General features: G+C 41.8%; 1 protein-coding gene across 4 annotated transcripts in view; it reads right to left on the bottom strand.

The window, feature by feature from the left end:
• The window catches only part of LOC128700363 (Krueppel-like factor 3), a 314,918-nt gene that overhangs the window by 30,916 nt on the left and 265,105 nt on the right, over positions 1–18,897 (bottom strand). For all 4 annotated transcript variants that reach the window (XM_070100102.1, XM_070100103.1, XM_070100100.1 and 1 more), the window contains exon 2: positions 1,792–1,896. In XM_070100102.1, coding sequence (XP_069956203.1) covers positions 1,792–1,818 — 27 coding nt within the window. In that variant the 5' untranslated portion in view covers positions 1,819–1,896. The remainder of the gene's footprint in view (positions 1–1,791; positions 1,897–18,897) is intronic.

Genomic DNA, 18,897 nt, shown 5'->3' with positions numbered 1-18,897 from the left:
TATTGGACTGATGAAGCCACTGTGTGGCGAAACGTTTCCTGAATAAAGATTCCCATATGCTGCATAAGTGTCTCAATCTTCAACTTGTCGGTTTTTCAAACCATTCATCATATATATATATATATATATATATATATATATATATATATATATATATATATATATATATATATATATATACATACACTGATCTCTGGCATGCTCTCGCGAATTCCTTGCATTGATCAAATCTCTAGTAAGGCTGATGCATGCAGGGGATGAGATGAAAAGCTGTAAGCCTTCTCCCTGAAAGCTGGCTGCCTTGGATCAAACGTGTAGCGCATGCTACACGCCAAGGTATTAGTCCAGTGTGGGTAGATTGGTAAAGCACTGCGTACCTTGTCCTAAGGTTCGTAGGTTCGAGTCTCCTTCAGCCAGAGATCAGTGTTTGTGTATATTTCGCAGGCCCTCGCGAATTCCTTGCATATATATATATATATATATATATATATATATATATATATATATATATATATATATATATATATATATATATATATGCAGGACAAGCCACGGGGGCTAAAGATCCCCACCCCCCGTGGCCTCTCCTGCATAGTTAAGATCGCCCGTCTGCGATTGTTTGTATATATATATATATATATATATATATATATATATATATATATATATATATATATATATATATATATATATATATATATGTGTGTGTGTGTGTGTGCCGAATATGTAAAACTGGTCAATTAGCAAGAACTCATTTAAAATTAAGTCCTTTCTAAAAATTTCTCTTATACGTTTAAAGATATATTTTTTCATTAATGTTAATGTAAAAATTTATGATTTTGCACCAAAAGAATCTTAGAAAACTTACCTAACCTTATTATAACAAGAACAATTTATTTTAGCCTAACCCAACTAAATATATTTTAGATTTGTTTACTATAATTTAATACTAAACAAACACAGTGAAATATATATTTTTCGTTAGGTTCAGAATGATTTTGGCGAAATTATTGCATACACAAATTTTCGCTTGTCCTGTATAGCAAGATGAACGTTGATATTTAAGCCAAGATCGCAAGTTCTGCCTATTCGGCACGACATATATATATATATATATATATATATATATATATATATATATATATATATATATATATATATATATAAATATATATATATATATATTGTGTGTGTGTGTGTGTGTCGTGCCGAATAGGCAAAACTTTCTCTTATACGCTTAAAGATATAGTATTTTTTTCATTTATGTTAATGTAAAAATTAATAATTTTGTACCAAAAGAACCTTAGAAAACTTACCTAACCTTATTATAACAAGGGCAATTTAATTTAGCCTAATCCAACTAAATATATTTTAGATAAGTTTACAATAATTTAATAAACAAACTCAATGAAATACATATTTTTTTTGTTTGATTCAGAATGATTTTTGCGAAACTACTGCATGCACAAATTTTCGCTTGCCCTAGTCGGCAAGAAGTGCGTTGCTATTCAAGCCAAAATCTTAAGTTTTACTTATTCGGCACGACATAAATATATATATGAGCAGAGAGTCGAACCGTTGTCCTGACAGGTAGTAGGTCCAGCGCTCTGAGTGTAACCTAAATGCTGAAGTGTAGCCTTAATGACCCTTGTGTAGTTTGTAAGTTTTATTTACTCTCCCAAAAACTCTCACCAGTAATTCTTCTATGAATGCACACACAGACCACAGCACTGTAAATATTTAAAATTCAACTTAATACTCAACAATGGATGAAGGTATATTATGTCTCACCTCCTTGGACGTCATGTTAGGATGCATGGCTGGTCGCTTGACCGGGGTTGGCACCCGCAGCAGCACCGGGGGCACGCTCCCCCCCTCCTCGCTCACGCCAACACGCTGCAGGAGAGGCAACACAAACGTCAGTCTCCAATATACTACGAAATGTGGATACATCAGCGATGTGCTGCTACCCTATTTGATATAATGGTTACACAGTGGGAACAAAATCTATATTTCCCTGTTATAAAGCATCACACAGGATGGGATAGGCCACACACACAAAATTATATATATATATATATATATATGTCGTGCCGAATATGTAAAACTGGTCAATTAGCAAGAACTCATTTAAAATTAAGTCCTTTCTAAAATTTTCTCTTATACGTTTAAAGATATATTTTTTTCATTAATGTTAATGTAAAAAATTTTATTTTTGCACCAAAAGAATCTTAGAAAACTTACCTAACCTTGTTATAACAAGAACAATTTATTTTAACCTAACCCAACAAAATATATTTTAGATTTGTTTACAATAATTTAATACTAAACAAGCACAGTGAAATATATTTTTTTCGTTAGGTTCAAAATGATTTTGGCAAAATTATTGCATACACAAATTTTCACTTGTCCTATATGGCAAGATGAGCGTTGCTATTTAAGCCAAGATCGCAAGTTCTGCCTATTCGGCACGACATATATATATATATATATATATATATATATATATATTATGTCGTGCCGAATAGGCAGAACTTGCGATCTTGGCTTAAATAGCAACACTCATCTTGCCATATAGGACAAGTGAAAATTTGTGTATGCAATAATTTCGCCAAAATCATTCTGAACCTAACGAAAAAAATATATTTCACTGTGTTTGTTTAGTATTAAATTATTGTAAACAAATCTAAAATATATTTAGTTGGATTAGGTTAAAATAAATTGTTCTTGTTATAATAAGGTTAGGTAAGTTTTCTAAGATTCTTCTGATGCAAAATTAAAAATTTTTATATCAACATTAATGAAAAAAATATATCTTTAAACGTATAAGAGAAAATTTCAGAAAGGACTAAATTTTAAATGAGTTCTTGCTAATTGACCAGTTTTACATATTCGGCACGACATATATATATATATATATATATATATATATATATATATATATATATTATATATATATATATATATATATATATATATATATATATATATATACTGACACAGTGGAGGTAAATGATATAAAATACCGACATGGTGGAAAAATAGAAACAAATAAGTGCTACGTTTCGCCCACAAAGTAGGGTTTATCAGGTCGCAAATAAATCTGTCACTACATAAAGCCCACTGTGGACGAACTATATGACTCCTGTGGGTTTAAAGCTTAGTTATGATTATAATATGTGGGCGAAACGTAGTCAATAAAGTACAGCATTATACTGCATTTCTGTCTATTATTTCCAACGGTTACACAGAGGGAACAAAAGCTAGCTATGTTTCTCCTGACACAACAGTGACCAACAATGTTTCTAGACAGAAACGTTCACAAAGAAATGTCCTCGTGTTGACAATTTTCCAGCTACCAATCTGGAGTCTAGATTTTTTCTCTTAAGAGAAAAAATCTAACCACAACATTTCTGATAAATATATTTAATTCATTGTCGGAAAAATGCTATGTCACATACAGCTTTAGCAAATGTTTTTTGAAAATAATAATAATAATAATAAACTTCGTTTTGACCCTAAAATCTGAAGGGGTGTTGATCCAAGTATCTGGAGCTATCCTTTTCTCGGATCAATCCTGATTGTTTCCCATCTTCTTGGAGCTGCATGACTCCCTACGGGTTAAGCTCCCCCATAAATTTAGTAATAATAATACTATACGCGGTATGACCCTTACGAGTTGTGGCATGCAAAGAGTACGTAACCTTTATTCGGCACATGTACACACCCTCATTTACAGGCTATCTCCCCCAACCAGCGAACCAGGTTGCTAAGAGTTGATGATGGGGCCCCGTCGTTCAACTAGTGACCAGGTTCTAGCCAATAAGAAGATGGTTTTGGCAATCGCAGAGGTTATGTGGGTACCGCTCTCCTGTCTGCCCTTGTCATTCCCATTCTAGAGCTGGTTGAAGCACGGTCTGCTATCTTGTGGCTTCTATTTCTGCTTTGCTTACCGTGGAGTGCACTATACTTATCACTGTACATAGTGTACATATTGCTGTTCTAAATTGGTGAAGGATAATATAAGTCTAAACTTTTTCTACTGTGTTTATTTGCTCCCATTACACCCGGGGTAACAGGCCATTTGGAATCCTGGGTTGTAATATGGGTAGCCTGTCCGAGAGTTGAGCTGGACTTAGAGAAACGGTTGAGCTTTGGGTGAAGCTCGTAGCAGGAACATTGTGCAGCTTGCTGTCTGGCATTGCTTTACAAATTTTGCGTGTCAGTTGTTACTAGCCTGTTCGGTGTGGAGAATTTTGCAGTCAGCTTTGCTTGTATGCGTATTCTGCAATCGTACTGTGCATAGCTAAGCGTGTTCTGCAAATTAACGTGTTACGTTGGGGTATTCTGCAATCGTACTGTGCATAGCGAATAACTTATGCCACCTAGACGAGTCAGACGTCTGGTGTCGGCATATACTTTGCATAACCTACCTAAATTGTCCCTACAGCGTTGTTGGCAAATTGCTCGTTCCATTGGCATTACATACAAACGCACTCTCACAGCTGCGCAACTGCGTTCACTGATTGCTGACAAACTTATAGAAGAAGAGATGGCACATCAGACTCCTCCCTCTACGGGAGCTAGGGCAAAAACTACTATGTTCTCGCAGGAGGAAGATGATACACCTACGGAGCAAAATGGTCAGTATAGTGCAGCTGGGTTGTCTCAAGGTGAATCAGCGTCGTTGGCACTTGAGCTGGCAAAAATCAATCTTGAGCAAACTAGGGAACAGAGAGCATTCGCAAGGGAAGAATTTGATAGGGAAAGAGAAAGGAGGCAGTTTTCGCATTCTGTAAATGATTTTAGTTTACAAAAAGCAGTACAGTTTGTTCCCCGCTTCAATGAGGCCGAACCAGAGCAATTTTTCGAAAGCTTCGAAAATCAGGCTCGAGCCTTGAGGTGGCCGGAACAGCATTGGGCATCGTTGGTTCATACAGCATTATCGGGTAAGGCACAGGAATTTACGTCAGTATTAAATGACGCTGAATTTTCTGATTATCAAGTAGTGAAGACCACAGTGTTGGGAGCATATACATGTATCCCAGCCAAATACCGCAAGAATTTTAAATTGGGCAGACGACAGCTTGGTCAATCCCTAGTGGACTTTGTGAGACAGCAAACCAAAGCTTTTACCAGCTGGTATAAAGCAAGTGGTGTCTCTACCTTTGAGGAGCTGGTGCAGCTTATTCTGATTGATAACCTGCTGGAGTCTGTGGGACCAGAGGTTCGAGTCTTTCTGCAGGATCGTGACTTAACCACTGCATTGGAGGCAGCCAGGTTGGCTGATACCTTCGAAACTAACCGCTCCTTGTCCGAGCGGTCCCGTCTCTCTTTTCAACAGCCTGGCATGAGCAGAGATCGTCAACCTTGGAGAATGAAGTGCCAGCCGGAGGGAGAACGTCTACGTCAGCCAACTAAGTCACCTGGTGAGCCACGCTTCTCAACATATGGTCCACCTGCGGAGAGGCAAACTACTCATGGTGCATCTCGACAACAGTATCCAGAGAGACACCAGCCAGAACGACACCATTTGCAACGTCAACAGGGAGTAAAGGGCAAGCCTGTCGTCTGCTTCAGGTGCAATAAAGTAGGTCACATCAGTCCCAACTGCCCCCATAAACCCCAACCCATTGGGAAAATCTCTAATATCCCTAGTAACATGTCCCCTAGAGAAGTAGAAAAAGGTATGGCCCCTTATTATTGCAAAAGTCTTATTTCCCTTCAGGAAAACTCAGAAACAACTAAAGTAAAGACCTTTAGAGATACTGGAGCATATTGCTCACTTGTAAGAGAGGGAATATTACCCCTTTCAGAGAATACTTCTTTGAATTCCTCTGTTTTATTGGAAGCATTTGGAGGAGCTATATATTCTGTTCCTTTGCATAAAATTTATGTACAGTGCAAATATTACACTGGGTACTTGACTGTAGGTGTCTCAAAAGGATTCCCCATGAAAGATGCAGTGTTATTACTGGGTAATAACATTACTACTGTTAGTTCGTGTCCTGAACCTATAATGATTAATTCTTCTCCGGTGTTGGCCATAACTCGGGCAACATCCCAAGGGTTGTCTGGAGAGAATGTTGACCTATCCTTGGACGACTCCGATCTCGGAATAGCCACGTTGTTTTACGAGGCACACCGGCCGGAGCCTCGTAAATCAAGTGAACAGACCCCGATCAAGCCTTCCTATTCCCAGGTTGCAGGATTGCCAGATGTCTCTGTTTCCATGCCCGAGGGACTGTCCTTCCGGGAGGAACAACGAAAGGACCCTTCTTTAAAATTCGCTTTTGAGGCAGCCATGGGTAAATCCTCTTTGGGTCATCCGGTCAAGTATGAAGTTAAAAACGATTATTTGATCTGCACTGAGACTGGTAAGGAGATAGAGGGCCGGCAATTGTATGACAGGTTAGTGGTTCCAACAAAGTATAGACCTCAAATATTAAATATAGCTCATAATACGTCATTAGGAGGTCACTTAGGAATTACAAAAACCTTGTATAGAATCACAAAAGAATTTTATTGGCCAAAATTAAAGAAAGATGTGAAGAATCATATTAGGTGTTGCCGAGAATGTCAGCAAGTTGGAAAACCTGGACATTCCATTAAACCTGCACCTCTCCAACCTATACCTGCTGATGGAGAACCTTTTGCAGATTTAATTATAGATTGTGTAGGTCCACTACCTAGGTCAAAGTCTGGAAATCAGTATTTATTTACGATTATGGATAAAGTAACCAGATATCCTGAAGCAATTCCCATGCGTAGTATTAATACTAAAGCTATTCTCAAAGCTTTAACAAAATTCATTTCTTGTTTTGGCATTCCTAAAACTATTCAAAGTGATCAAGGTACTAACTTCACTGCCAAAGCATTTAGGGAAGTATTAACTAGGTTAGGGATAATCCACAACTTATCCACTGCCTATCATCCTCAGTCCCAAGGCGCCTTGGAAAGATTCCACCAGACATTAAAAACAATGATGAGAAGTTTTTGCATGCACTTTCCTACAGACTGGGATGAATCACTACCTTTGTTGCTGTTCTCAGTACGAGAAACGGTGCAAGAGTCTACAGGGTATAGTCCTTTTGAGCTGATCTTTGGGCACAATGTACGAGGTCCTCTTCGGGTGCTCAAAGAAGGATGGATGGGAGAAGACGTTAGCTCAACACTCTACAATCCGTCTTCAAGGTTGCAGGTGGCACGTCAGTTAGCCAAGGCTAACCTAAAGACAGCTCAAAGCAAGATGAAACAGAGGTATGACAGAAGTGCACAATTCCGCTCCTTCCATCCAGGAGACAAGGTGTTGGTGCAGGAACCTATACCTGGCCACACCTTGAAAGCTAGATTTACGGGACCTATGCAGATTGTAAGTAGATTATCTGATGTAAATTATGTGGTAGCTCCCATTGATAAGACCTCAAAAACTAAAACTTACCACATTAATCAATTAAAATACTTCCATACACCAGATAAAGTCCCAGTAATGACTCTGTCCTCTACCTCTGAGGACAACTCTGACTCTTTGCACTCTATCTCTGAAATTAATATTAAACTTTCAAATTCTGTCCTCCTCAAGGATCCTAGCCCTTTAATGGAGGGATTATCTGAAATGCAAGCAACAAATTTAACTGAGCTTCTACAGTCATATCCTAATATTTTTTCGGATGTGCCGAAAAAATGTACGTTAGGTTACCATGATGTAGATGTGGGAAACTCTAAACCAATTAAACTCTCCCCCTACAGAGCTAATCCTGAAAAGCAAAGGCTACTTCAGCAGGAAGTAGAATTTTTGTTAAAGCATGGTTTAGTGGAGGAGTCATCTAGTCCATGGGCTTCACCGTGCATCCTTGTGAAGAAGGCTGATGGAGGGTTTCGTATGTGTACAGACTACCGTAAGGTGAACGAGGTCACAATTACAGATGCTTACCCTCTTCCTCGTCTGGATGACGTAATTGACTTTGTGGGTAAGGCTACTTTTGTGTCCAAATTAGATCTCCTTAAAGGCTACTATCAGGTACCTTTGACAGATAAGGCGAAGGAAATCTCTGCCTTCGTAATTCCAGGAGGTCATTATCAATACACAGTTACCCCCTTCGGAATGAAAAATTCCCCCTCTTCATTCCAGAAACTTATCCATCAGGCTATTAAAGGACTTGAAGGCACGGCAGCGTACCTAGATGATATTGTTGTGGTGTCTGATACTTGGGATCAACACCTACTTAGACTTAAGGCTCTTTTTGAGACCTTTAAGAGTTCCCATTTAACAGTTAATTTATCTAAATCTTCCTTTGGCCAGGCCACTGTCACTTTTCTAGGCCATGAAGTAGGTAGTGGTAAAGTTGCACCTAAACTTGCTAAAGTTCTTTCTATTAAAGATTATCCAGTTCCTCATGATAGGAAATCTCTTCAACGTTTCCTAGGCATGATAGGATTTTACAGAAGATTCTGTAAGAATTTCTCAGATATTGTAGCCCCTCTTACCTCTCTTACCAGTCACAAAGTTCCCTTTAATTGGACCTCAGACTGTAACACTGCTTTTAATAAAGCAAAAAGATTATTGTGTACTGCACCCATTCTCTTGTCTCCAGACTTCTCCAAACCTTTTTCATTACAGGTTGATGCTTGTGAGTCTTTATGTGGGCCAGACATCGCAGGTGGTCACAGTCTACAGTGATCACAATCCTCTAAGCCATGAAGAACCACAACACAAGGCTCATGCGCTGGACGCTAAGACTGCAACCATACTCACTCAAAATTAAATATATTACCGGCAAAGAAAATGTGTTGGCAGACTCTTTATCTAGAGTCTAATATTTTTATTTACTTAGGTTAGGATGTTATTTGTGGTAGCCCCTTTTCACGCTCTTTTTTTTTTATCCCCTGGTGTGGGGTTTTTTTTTAGTGAGGGGATGCGGGCTACCGTCCGCCTGTATCTTGGACCTATGCTAGCCTGACTGACTGCTGTCTCACTCTGAGTTTAGGGTTTGGCTTTTTGTCACGAGAAAAGCTGAGCTCTATCTAAGAGTTGGATGGTGGAGAGGAAAGGCGGTCCCATTATTTTGTGCCATGGCGGCACGGTTACCACTGGGAGGTGGCAGCCTAATCCTGAGCCTTCTCGGGGTGGGGGTGTGGCATGCAAAGAGTACGTAACCTTTATTCAGGCTATCTCCTCCAACCAGCGCATGCAAAGAGTACACACCCTCATTTACAGGCTATCTCCCCCAACCAGCGAACCAGGTTGCTAAGAGTTGATGATGGGGCCCCGTCGTTCAACTAGTGACCAGGTTCTAGCCAATAAGAAGATGGTTTTGGCAATCGCAGAGGTTATGTGGGTACCACTCTCCTGTCTGCCCTTGTCATTCCCATTCTAGAGCTGGTTGAAGCACGGTCTGCTATCTTGTGGCTTCTATTTCTGCCTTGCTTACCGTGGAGTGCACTATACTTATCACTGTACATAGTGTACATATTGCTGTTCTAAATTGGTGAAGGATAATATAAGTCTAAACTTTTTCTGCTGTGTTTATTTTGCTCCCATTACACCCGGGATAACAGGCCATTTGGAATCCTGGGTTGTAATACTATCAGATTAGTACCCGATCAGGGGGGGGCTGCGGTTCTTACGTTAGATTGCGTGCAACCAGCAGTAACAGCCTGGTTGATTAGGCCTTATCTACCGCGAGGCCTGGTGGACGACTGGGCTGCAGGGGCGTTGATCCCGAAACAACCTGCAGGTGTGTGTATGTGTGTGTGTCGTGCCGAACAGGTAAAACTTGCTATTTTGACTTAAATAGCAACATGTGTCCCCATCGTGAGACTACATTCTTTAGTACCTTAACATATTCTCTCAGTTCTTAGGAAATTTAGTCTCTGATGGTGTTCTTTTCAGTGTGATACACAAATAACCCGCACATAGAAGAGAGCAGCTTACGACGACGTTTCGGTCCGACTTGGACCATTTACAAAGTGACTTTTGTAAATGGTCCAAGTCGGACCGAAACGTCGTCGTAAGCACCTCTCTTCTATGTGCGGGTATCGTTCCAGTCACGGTATTGTGCTTTTTTTTTTGTTGTTATTTTTAAGTGTGATTTTTTTCTCTGAAACCTGTAGGTTTCGTTTTCATCTTCTTGAGGTTTCTCATTCGTTTGCAAGATATTCTAGAGGTGCTCTTTTTTCCTTCTTGAAGATGTTCAGCCATCAGAGGTGTTCAATCCCTCAAAAGATGCTCGATCCCTGTAAAGATGGTCATTCCAGTCTCTCATAATGGTGTTTCTTCCATCCGGACGTTGCCATTGGCTTGAGGACACACATTGTTGAACCATTTAGGTTTCAAATTTTTGCATTTTGAAAGCCTCGCTTTTCAAGAAGAGAGAGACATAATTTATTCAACTTGCAGGGTATATATTCTCTGCAAGGAATTATACTTGGGTAGTATATTATCCTTGTAGGGTAGAATATCCACCTTGCAGGGTAATATTTTCAACTTGTTGGATAATATATTTACCTTACATTATTAAATGTAAAATTTCCTGTATAGTTTCGCCTGCTGTGTAGTCGAAACGTTTCTGAAGTAAAGGTGCCAAACTGTTCTACTTGTATCTTATTTATCTCAAAGTAGGAGCAGAGTAGCTTCCAAATCCTTGGGCCCTTCAAGGGAGGTTCCTTGATGCTGGTGAGGGGTTCTTGATCTCGGGAATTGGATCCGTGCTCCAGTTCCCTGAATTTAGCCTGAATGCCTTCAGTCTTCCACTTCCCACAAGCGCTGGATAATCCCTACGGGTTTAGGGCTCCCAGGATATATGCAAATCCTTGAATCAAGACCTTCAAATCAGCATCAAGGCGCCCCCTCTATAAAGGACCCAAACAATGTAATAAGTGTACCCACGAAGCATTCCTCTTTTTCTCGGAAATGTTGGCGCCGGGGAAGCATAATTAGCAAGAATAATGTGAAAGAATAATTAGCGTGGCTTGATGACCCGGGTGGAGGTCAGGCTAGGCTCAGGGTCACTTGGGGTCACGGCTTTTCAGGTCACATTGTTCTAAATTCCAAGTTTTCGTAGCCGTGGCGTCATCGTAAAGCGTTTTTGCCCCTTCCTCTGCTTTTAATACTTATATTAATATTAGTGTCTTGTCTCTCATGGATGGTTGCTGCGAGACTGGAAGGATGTTGTGTCTGGTTTATTAGTCATAGTGAGTGGTGATTTCTGTGTTTGAGAGATATTCTAGTGCCAGATGCGTGTCTTAAGAGCTTATCTAAGTATTATAAGGGTTACATATGTGTTTTGAGAGTTCTTCTAGAGTGACTTGGGTGTTTAGAGAGTATTTCTAAAATAAGCATATGCGTTTTTGAGAGTTCTAGGATGCCATAGACGTTTTGAGTTTTTCTAGAGCGACATCTGCATGCTTTTACGCACTGTAGTGCTGCCAAGTGATTGGCTGATTAGACATTCGCATTAACGAGCAGATGACCATTTGTATATGGTCCAAGTCGGACCGAAACGTCGTCGTAAACTCCCCTCTCCTATGTGCGGGTTATTTGTGTATTGTTTCAGTCACGGTATTGGTCCTTTTTGTTATTTATTTAGGTGTACCCGTATACCTAATAAAGTGGCCAACGAATGTATACTGCCGGGAAATTCTGCTGAAGTACATATCATTAGCATATCATAGTATAGGCTGCTCGTGTCTTACTATCAGAATTAGACATCCTGGCCTAAGGAATGGGAGACAAGCCAGATTCCCACCCATCCCTCAAGCGTTGCATGACTTCACACAGGTTTAGTGTTTTCGCGCATGCTTCTAGTATGTCGACTCGGACCCCACGTTACCCCCAAGATGACTTCTTTCCCCTAGGAGTGAGTTCCTTAAGGACTAAACCAGCATGATTAACGGTAAGATAAGTCTTGATGTCCTCTCCCTCAGCCACCCACATCGTCTCGTGCGAGAGATCATGACCTTCCTGGTGCGATATGCGATTATTATTATTAGTTGTAGTTGTAGTAGTAGTAGTATACTATTATTATTGTAGTAATGGTAGTAGTACATTATTGCTATTATTATATTTAAGTCAAGCGCTCAACCTGTGAGAGACCACACGAAGAGTGGTAAAGGCTCGATCCTTTGCCCGCTAATCGCGACCCACATATAAAAACACTATGTGTTTATCCCTCTCTCCCTTTCCTTTCAGGGGATTTGTCCTCAATGAAGAGCTCTTGAGATATGGCAGTGGAGATGTCCTGTCTAAGGGCAATGTGTGGTGTAAATATTATGCAGAAAATTAGAAGTGTGGAAATTAGGAGAAGGTGCGGAGTTAATAAAAGTATTAGTCAGAGGGCAGAAGAGGGGTTGTTGAGGTGTTTTGGTCATTTAGAGAGAATGGATCAAAGTGGAATGACATGGAAAGCATATAAATCTATAGGGGAAGGAAGGAGGGGTAGGGGTCGTCCTCGAAAGGGTTGGAAAGAGGGGGTAAAGGAGGTTTTGTGGGCAAGGGGCTTGGACTTCCAGCAAGCGTGCATGAGCGTGATAGATAGGAGTCAATGGAGACGAATGATACTTGGGACCTGACGATCTGTTGGAGTGTGAGCAGGGTAATATTTAGTGAAGGGATTTAGGGAAACCGGTTATTTTCATATAGTCGGACTTGAGTCCTGGAAATGGGAAGTACAATGCCTGCACTTTAAAGGAGGGGTTTGGGATATTGGCAGTTTGGAGGGATATGTTGTGTATCTTTATATGTGTATGCTTCTATACTGTTGTATTCTGAGCACCTCTGCAAAAACTGATTATGTGTGAGTGTGGTGAAAGTGTTGAATGATGATGAAAGTATTTTCTTTTTGGGGATTTTCTTTCTTTTTTGGGTCACCCTGCCTCGGTGGGAGACGGCCGACTTGTTGAGAGAAAAAAAATTATATATATATATATATATATATATATATATATATATATATATATATATATATATATATATCAATTTGCATCGTTGCATATGCAAAGCCAGACAACGAAAACATATGAGTAATGGCTACACAGGTCTGTTAGAGCTAAACTTAGTTATAATTAGAGCAAGATAACATATACGACCTTGTGTGTGACCAAGCGGTTAATAAGCTCTGTGGCTACTGGGTACAAAACACCTGTGTTTTGTTCACGGTTTATAAACTCACTGGGTAAAAAAACACCTGTGATTTAGATAAACGGTATAAAATACCGACACGATGGAAAATTAAACAAAAATGCAGTTTAATGCGATCCTTTACTAACTACGTTTCGGTCGTCAATAAAGGATCGCATTATACTGCATTTATGTTTAACTTTTCCACCTGTGATTTATTTACGGTTTATAAACTCACTGGGTACAAAATACCTGTCTGAGTTTTATTCACGGTTTAAAAACACAGGCTACTGGGCTCAAAAGAACTGTCTTTCATGTATAGTTAAGCTCTGTGGCTAATGGGCACAAAACATTTGCCTGCAGGGGCATGCTGGATGGCAGGTATTTCCGACAGGTATTGTAGACAGATACACAGTACATAACAAACTTCTAATTCTAGAAGAAGTTTGACTCTAGAGCTCTATCAAGTCACCTGACGTGACAAATTCTATAAGACTCTAGATAGAGTGAAACGCTATCAATAAAGACTTGCATCATTTGTTTACTTCTACGAGTCTATCACCACGTGTGTTGACCACGTGTGTTTAGCACGTACAGCGTGATTATGGGGATGTGTTGTGACGTCAGGAGGGAGAGGGAGGGATGGAGGTGGGGATGCGACCTTCCCTCAAGCGTGTGCGCATCCTGAAAAGCATCCTGCTGCTGCAGATTGATCCGGGCCCCGCTCGCGGCCTCCCGCTGCGGCCAGTACTGCTGCTGCTAGCGCTGGTGTTCCTCCTGCCCTGCTGGCCGCGGCCAGTACTGCTGGTGCTGCTGGTGCTGCTGCTGCTTCTGCTAGCCTTCTGCGAGCTTCCCTCTACGGCCAGTACTGCTGGTGTTTCTACTGCTCCAGTACTGCTGGTGTTTCTACCGCTCCAGTACTGCTGGTGTTTCTACCGCTCCAGTACTGCTGGTGTTTCTACCGCTCCAGTACTGCTGGTGTTTCTACCGCTCCAGTACTGCTGGTGTTTCTACCGTTCCAGTACTGCTGGTGTTTCTACCGCTCAAGTACTGCTGGTGTTTCTACCGCTCAAGTACTGCTGGTGTTTCTACTGCTTCAGTACTGCTGGTGTTTCTACCGCTCCAGTACTGCTGGTGTTTCTACCGCTCCAGTACTGCTGGTGTTTCTACCGCTCCAGTACTGCTGGTGTTTCTACTGCTCCAGTACTGCTGGTGTTTCTACCGCTCCAGTACTGCTGGTGTTTCTACTGCTCCAGTACTGCTGGTTTTTCTACTGCTCCAGTACTGCTGGTGTTTCTACTGCTCCAGTACTGCTGGTGCTTCTACTGTTCCAGTACTGCAGGTGTTTCTACCGTTCCAGTACTGCAGGTGTTTCTACCGCTCCAGTACTGTTGGTGTTTCTACCGCTCCAGTACTGCTGGTGTTTCTACTGCTCCAGTACTGCTGGTGTTTCTACTGCTCCAGTACTGCTGGTGTTTCTACTGCTCCAGTACTGCTCGTGTTTCTACTGCTCCAGTACTGCTCGTGTTTCTACTGCTCCAGTACTGCTCGTGTTTCTACTGCTCCAGTACTGCTGGTGTTTCTACTGCTCCAGTACTGCTGGTGTTTCTACTGCTCCAGTACTGCTGGTGTTTCTACTGCTCCAGTACTGCTGGTGTTTCTACTGCTCCAGTACTGCTGGTGTTTCTACTGCTCCAGTACTGCTGGTGTTTCTACCGTTCCAGTACTGCAGGTGTTTCTACCGCTCCAGTACTGTTGGTGTTTCTACCGCTCCAGTACTGTTGGTGTTTCTACCGCTCCAGTACTGCTGGTATTTCTACCGCTCCATTACTGCTGGTGTTTCTACCGCTCCAGTACTGCTGGTGTTTCTACCGCTCCAGTACTGCTGGTGTTTCTACCGCTCCAGTACTGCTGGTGTTTCTACCGCCCCAGTACTGCTGGTGTTTCTACCGCTCCAGTACTGCTGGTGTTTCTACCGCTCCAGTACTGCTGGTGTTTCTACCGCCCCAGTACTGCTGTGGTTTCTACCGCTCCAGTACTGGTTGTGTTTCTACTGTTCCAGTACTGCTGGTGTTTCTACTGTTCCAGTACTGCTGGTGTTTCTACCGCTCCAGTACTGCTGGTTTTTCTACCGCTCCAGTACTGCTGGTGTTTCTACCGCTCCAGTACTGCTGGTGTTTCTACCGCTCCAGTACTGCTGGTGATTCTACCGCTCCAGTACTGCTGGTGTTTCTACCGCTCCAGTACTGCTGGTGTTTCTACCGCTCCAGTACTGCTGGTGTTTCTACTACTCCATTACTGCTGGTGTTTCTACTACTCCATTACTGCTGGTGTTTCTACTGTTCCATTACTGCTGGTGTTTCTACTGTTCCAGTACTGCTGGTGTTTCTACTGTTCCAGTACTGCTGGTGTTTCTACTGTTCCAGTACTGCTGGTGTTTCTACTGTTCCAGTACTGCTGGTGTTTCTACTGTTCCAGTACTGCTGGTGTTTCTACTGTTCCAGTACTGCTGGTGTTTCTACTGTTCCAGTACTGCTGGTGTTTCTACTGTTCCAGTACTGCTGGTGTTTCTACTGCTCCAGTACTGCTGGTGTTTCTACTGCTCCAGTACTGCTGGTGTTTCTACTGCTCCAGTACTGCTGGAGTTTCTACTGTTCCAGTACTGCTGGAGTTTCTAGCATTCCAGTACTGCTGGTGTTTCTACTGTTTCAGTACTGCTGGAGTTTCTACCATTCCAGTACTGCTGGTGTTTCTACTGTTCCAGTACTGCTGGTGTTTCTACCATTCCAGTACTGCTGGTGTTTCTACTGTTCCAGTACTGCTGGTGTTTCTACCATTCCAGTACTGCTGGTGTTTCTACTGCTCCAGTACTGCTGGTGTTTCTACCATTCCAGTACTGCTGGTGTTTCTACTGTTCCAGTACTGCTGGTGTTTCTACTGCGCCAGTATTGCTGGTGTTTCTACTGCACCAGTACTGCTGGTGTTTCTACTGCTCCAGTACTGCTGGTGTTTCTACCATTCCAGTACTGCTGGTGTTTCTACTGTTCCAGTACTGGTGGTGTTTCTACTGCGCCAGTATTGCTGGTGTTTCTACTGCACCAGTACTGCTGGTGTGTCTACTACTCCAGTACTGCTGGTGTTTCCACTACAGTATTGTTGGTGTTTCTACTGCTCCAGTGCTGTTGGTGTTTCTACTACACCAGTATTGCTGGTGTTTCTACAGCTGTAATCCGTCGTTTCCTGAAGTATAAAACTAAGCTGGAATAATCTAAGACCCGCGTCAGGAAACACCTGTCCTGTCTCCTGATGAACAAAGCACCTTTACGTCCACCTATACCACCGATACTGTGACTTGTCCGAGCTCCATGGTGAAGGCTCGATCCTCCGTACTCTAATAGCGAGACAAATACACTAAGGTACTTTCCAAATTCAGTGGGCCGAGGTCTGCACAGCTGGAAAGTCCCGTTGAAGAACACAAGGGAAGATTTGCAATTAAGAACACTTAAGCACTGTGCTCGGGGATAGTATGTACGTGTGTGTTGTTGTGACTGTTGTCACGGTGCTGTTGCGGCTGTCATGGTGTTCTAATGACTGTTCCCACGGTGTTCTAAATACTATTACCACCGTGTTCTAGTGACTGTCATGGTGTTCTAGTGACTTGTCACGGTGTTCTAATGATTGTTGTCACGGTGTTCTAGTGGTTGTTGCCATGGTATTCTAATGACTCTTGCCACGGTATTCTAATGACGGTTGTCACGGTGTTCTAATGACTGTTGTCACGGTGTTCTAGTGACTGTTACCATGGTGTTTCAGTGTCAGTGTTGCAGTGACTTATCACTGTCTACCTGGCAGGCAGATCAGGCTGCCTGCTGAATGATAGCCTGATCCACCAGGTTGTTACTACAAGTCGCACGCAGTCCAGGAACTGGCTTTAGGAACCTATCCGGCTCGCTGTTGAAGACAGACGGATCTATTGGTAGTTCCCCTTGTGTAGGCTGGCAGGCTGTTGAATGGTCTTGGACCCCTTGCACTTACTGGACTGTTTCTAAACACAGGGAGTGTGTTTTGCCGGGTGAGAAGTGGGTGTTGCTGGTATGAGTGTGTTTTGTTAGGTGTGGAATGTGTTGCCGGGCGTGGAATGTGTGTGTTACCGGGCGTGGAGTGTGTGTTACCGGGCGTGGAATAAGTGTTTGTTGCCGGGCGTGGAATGTGTGTTACCGGGCGTGGAATGTGTATATATTGCCGGCCGTGGAATGGGTGTATTACTTTATGCTATAATAATAAATAGTAGTAATAATAATAATAAATTACGACCTCGTGCGCCTTTAAATTGTTTTAAATAAAAAAAAGTGGATTTTTGGATAATGAAATTTATACAGACAGCTGTAATCACCCCCGAAAAAAATAGAGTTTTGTGTGACCTAATTCTACATTCGTAATTCTCTACACATCCTTATTATTATCTTATTATTGGAGAAGAGAGAGACGTTGCAAAACCAGTTTTTATTGGGACAACATTTCGCTCTGTGAAGACCTTCATCGTGACTTGATAATAGTTTTACACAGAGCGAAACGTTGTCCTAATAAAAGCCTGTTTCGCAACTTGTGTTTTTATTTTCCATTTGTTGGAAATACGCCGCTTATCATCCCTACAAAATTTTTTCTTCTCAAGAAAAAAAAAAAAGGAATTCTACTGTCTGGACTTCCAAAACGGATTAAAAAATCCATATCTCACTCCCAGTCTTGAGAATAACAAGTATGAGGAGGCAAAGGAGAGTGGTTAGGTTAGGTAAGGTTTGTCAGGAAAGAGGACAGGTCTTTCCGGACGAGTTTTAGTCATATGATGACCCACAGCTAGAGCTTTTGGTGAGGGGAAACAGTTGGAAGCTGAGAAACCTGCTTGTGCCTTATTTTCAGAGTTCTTCCACAATCATCTTGTTTTTCTGTATCTCCTCCTCCTCAGCCTTCACATGAGGGCACAGGTGTTCCTGCTCAGACTTCAGATAAAGGCACAGGTGTTCCTGCTTAGCCTTCACGTGAGGGCACAGGTGTTCCTGCTCAGCCCTCACATGAGGGCACAGGTGTTCCAGATTCAGTGAAGAGATTCTAACTAAGCATTTCAGTTGCTCTATCACGGAGACTGTATTAAGCATGTTTTCACGGGACAAGAGCTATTTCCCCCAACCATGCCTGCATCAAGGCACTTAGACAGCCTAAAAATGGTTATAATCCTAACCAGAATTTGTAAAGAGGTGGAGACCTCGGTCAGATGACCAAAAGCTCCAGCTGTGGGTCATCATATGACCAAGACCCGCGTCAGGAAACACTTGTCCTATTTCCTGACATACCTTACTTATTATTAAAATAAAAAAAATGAAGCGGTAAACAAACCTTACCTAACCTAACCTAGATCGCCTGATCAGACTGGCAACTGCTACCTGGATGATCACAAACCTACATTAACTCGTCTAGTTTTGTCTTAAGACGTGTACTGGTGCTGGCAATTTTTTTTATATCTGCTGGAGGAGTCTTGGACCAATGATGCTGTCAGTGTTTTCTGTGTCTATGGAACACTTTTTGCTGATTATATTCTACACTTCTGCCATATCAGTAACTCCAGCTAGTTATGCAAATTAGGTTTCTGGTGCTCGAGTGCTTTTCATGTATAGATTATGAGATATCTCTCCTTTTCCATTCGACGGAGTAGAATTTTTGTCCCAATTGTTTAAGTGTTTTCCTAACTCTGATGTCTGTCTTGAAGGAAGATGTGAGGACACAAC

Source organism: Cherax quadricarinatus, chromosome 71 (assembly GCF_038502225.1).
Source record: "Cherax quadricarinatus isolate ZL_2023a chromosome 71, ASM3850222v1, whole genome shotgun sequence".
In the NCBI taxonomy this organism is placed as follows: domain Eukaryota; kingdom Metazoa; phylum Arthropoda; class Malacostraca; order Decapoda; family Parastacidae; genus Cherax; species Cherax quadricarinatus.
The sequence above is the reverse complement of the archived record's forward strand: the minus strand, read 5'-3'. Positions and strand labels throughout refer to the sequence as shown.